Source organism: Pteropus vampyrus, unplaced genomic scaffold, assembly GCF_000151845.1.
Source record: "Pteropus vampyrus isolate Shadow unplaced genomic scaffold, Pvam_2.0 Scaffold1000007560, whole genome shotgun sequence".
Lineage (NCBI taxonomy): Eukaryota > Metazoa > Chordata > Mammalia > Chiroptera > Pteropodidae > Pteropus > Pteropus vampyrus.
Window position 1 is genome coordinate 512 of NW_011921962.1, and position 1,664 is coordinate 2,175.

General features: G+C 67.2%; 1 protein-coding gene across 1 annotated transcript; it reads left to right on the forward strand.

Moving 5' to 3' along the window:
* Positions 1-242: 242 nt before the first annotated feature.
* On the forward strand, positions 243-1,656 carry LOC105311736 (tumor necrosis factor receptor superfamily member 14-like; the record flags this gene model as incomplete). The annotated part of the gene is made up of 3 exons (XM_011387649.2): positions 243-459; positions 619-709; positions 1,478-1,656. Coding segments are annotated over 3 exons (487 nt in total), but the record flags the coding sequence as incomplete, so codon positions are not given.
* Between the last annotated feature and the right edge of the window lie 8 nt (positions 1,657-1,664).

The following is a 1,664-nucleotide window of genomic DNA, read 5'->3' on the forward strand; positions in this document are numbered from 1 at the left end:
CACACACACATACATGCACATGCACAATCAGACACATACACACATGCACACGCACACTGCACACACACACCAGGGCTGCAAAGCAGGCTGGAGTCCTGTCACCCAGTGCACTCTTCAGACCCCGGACAGGAGCCCTCAGGCCTGCAGGTGCTAGGGGTCCCACTCTGGGGGCCAGGGACAGAGGCCAGGCCGCACCCCAGGCTCCTAGGGTCTCCACGGGTCTCAGCTGGTTACCCCAGTGACGGGGTGCTCACCATCACCATGGCTGCGGCTCTGAGCTCCTTCTCTTGGCCGTGGTCCCAGCCAGGGGCCTGGTGACCAGGACAGAGTGCTCCGGCACGGAGAACACCGTTTGCAGCTGCGACCAGGGCCACTTCTGCGTGGTAGAGGAAGGGGACGAGTGTGCTGAGTGCAGGCCCCACAGCGTCTGCAGACCAGGCCAGCAGGTGCAGGAGGGAGGTGAGCCACAGGCGCCCCCCGCCCCGCTTCCTCTGCCCAGCAAGCACCGGGCACCCTCCGCAGAGACAGACCCCCGCCCAGGCCAGAGGGCCAGGGGAAGCTCAGCTCCCCTCCGCCCTGCGCCCAAGGCCCCCTCTGCCCGGCCCTCTCCCTTCCCAGGCACGGAGTGGCAGGACACGAGGTGTGCAGACTGCCCGCCTGGAACCTTCTCTCCTAACGGGACGCTGCTGGAATGTCAGCCCTGGACCAAGTAGGTGGCCCGGGGAGGATGCCAGGCCCACGTCCCCGGGAGGGGCTCCGCAGGGCTCCTCCGGGAGTCAGGCCCCACCCCGGCCGCACCTGCTCCCACCCCGTGGCCAGTCCCCAAGTCAGCGCGTCCTGGATCCGCGTCCTGGATCTGGGAGCAGACCCGGTGATGCTCCAGCCCGCTCCCCAATTCCCGGGGTCGAGGTGCCCCCAGGTGCAGGGCTGAGGGGCCTCCCTACCACTCTGGAGTTGGGGGAGGCAGTAGGGCAGCTGTCAATGTGAGCACCCCCACTGTCCCTGCAGCTGGACCCGCAAGTGCCGATCCCCGGGGGCAGCCTGGGGTGACGAGGTGTGGCTGCCCCTGAGAGGGGCGCAGGGTCCTCTCTCCCCTGCCCCCTCCTCGCCCCCTGCCAGGTCTGTCCCCGTGTGAGGCGCCGGCTTGAGCAGTTTTTGTTCCTGACGCAGTCTCGACCCCTCCTGTGTTGTCCCTCTGTGTCCTGGGTGTAGCCCCCTCTCTGGCTCTCCCCAGTCGTCCCTGCTCCATCCCGTTCTCCCCTCCCCTCCCCCATCTCCTGTGGCTGTGGGACAGGGTCACATCGATAGACCTGAGTCCCCCCCACTTCCCGGAGCTGCCCCCTCACGGCCACCCAGGCAGCTGCCTTCACCTCCGGGCAGGCCGTGCACGGGGCTGGCCCCTCACGGGTCCCCGTGAGCGTCATGCCGTCGTGGTGCCCCTGCTGGTGCCCCATGTCCCCGCGTGCGTCTCTCCCAGGTGCAGTGGCCTGTTTCAGACGGAAAGCAAGCCCGGGACCAAGAGCACAGACGCCGCCTGCTCCTCCTGGGCCTGGATTTTCCTGTGTGTCGTCGCTGTCATCGTTGTGGCAGTTGTGGCCTGGATAGCAGTGAAGATCACAAGGTCACGTGGTGAGCAACAGCCATGGTCCTGTCAGGGCTCAGTG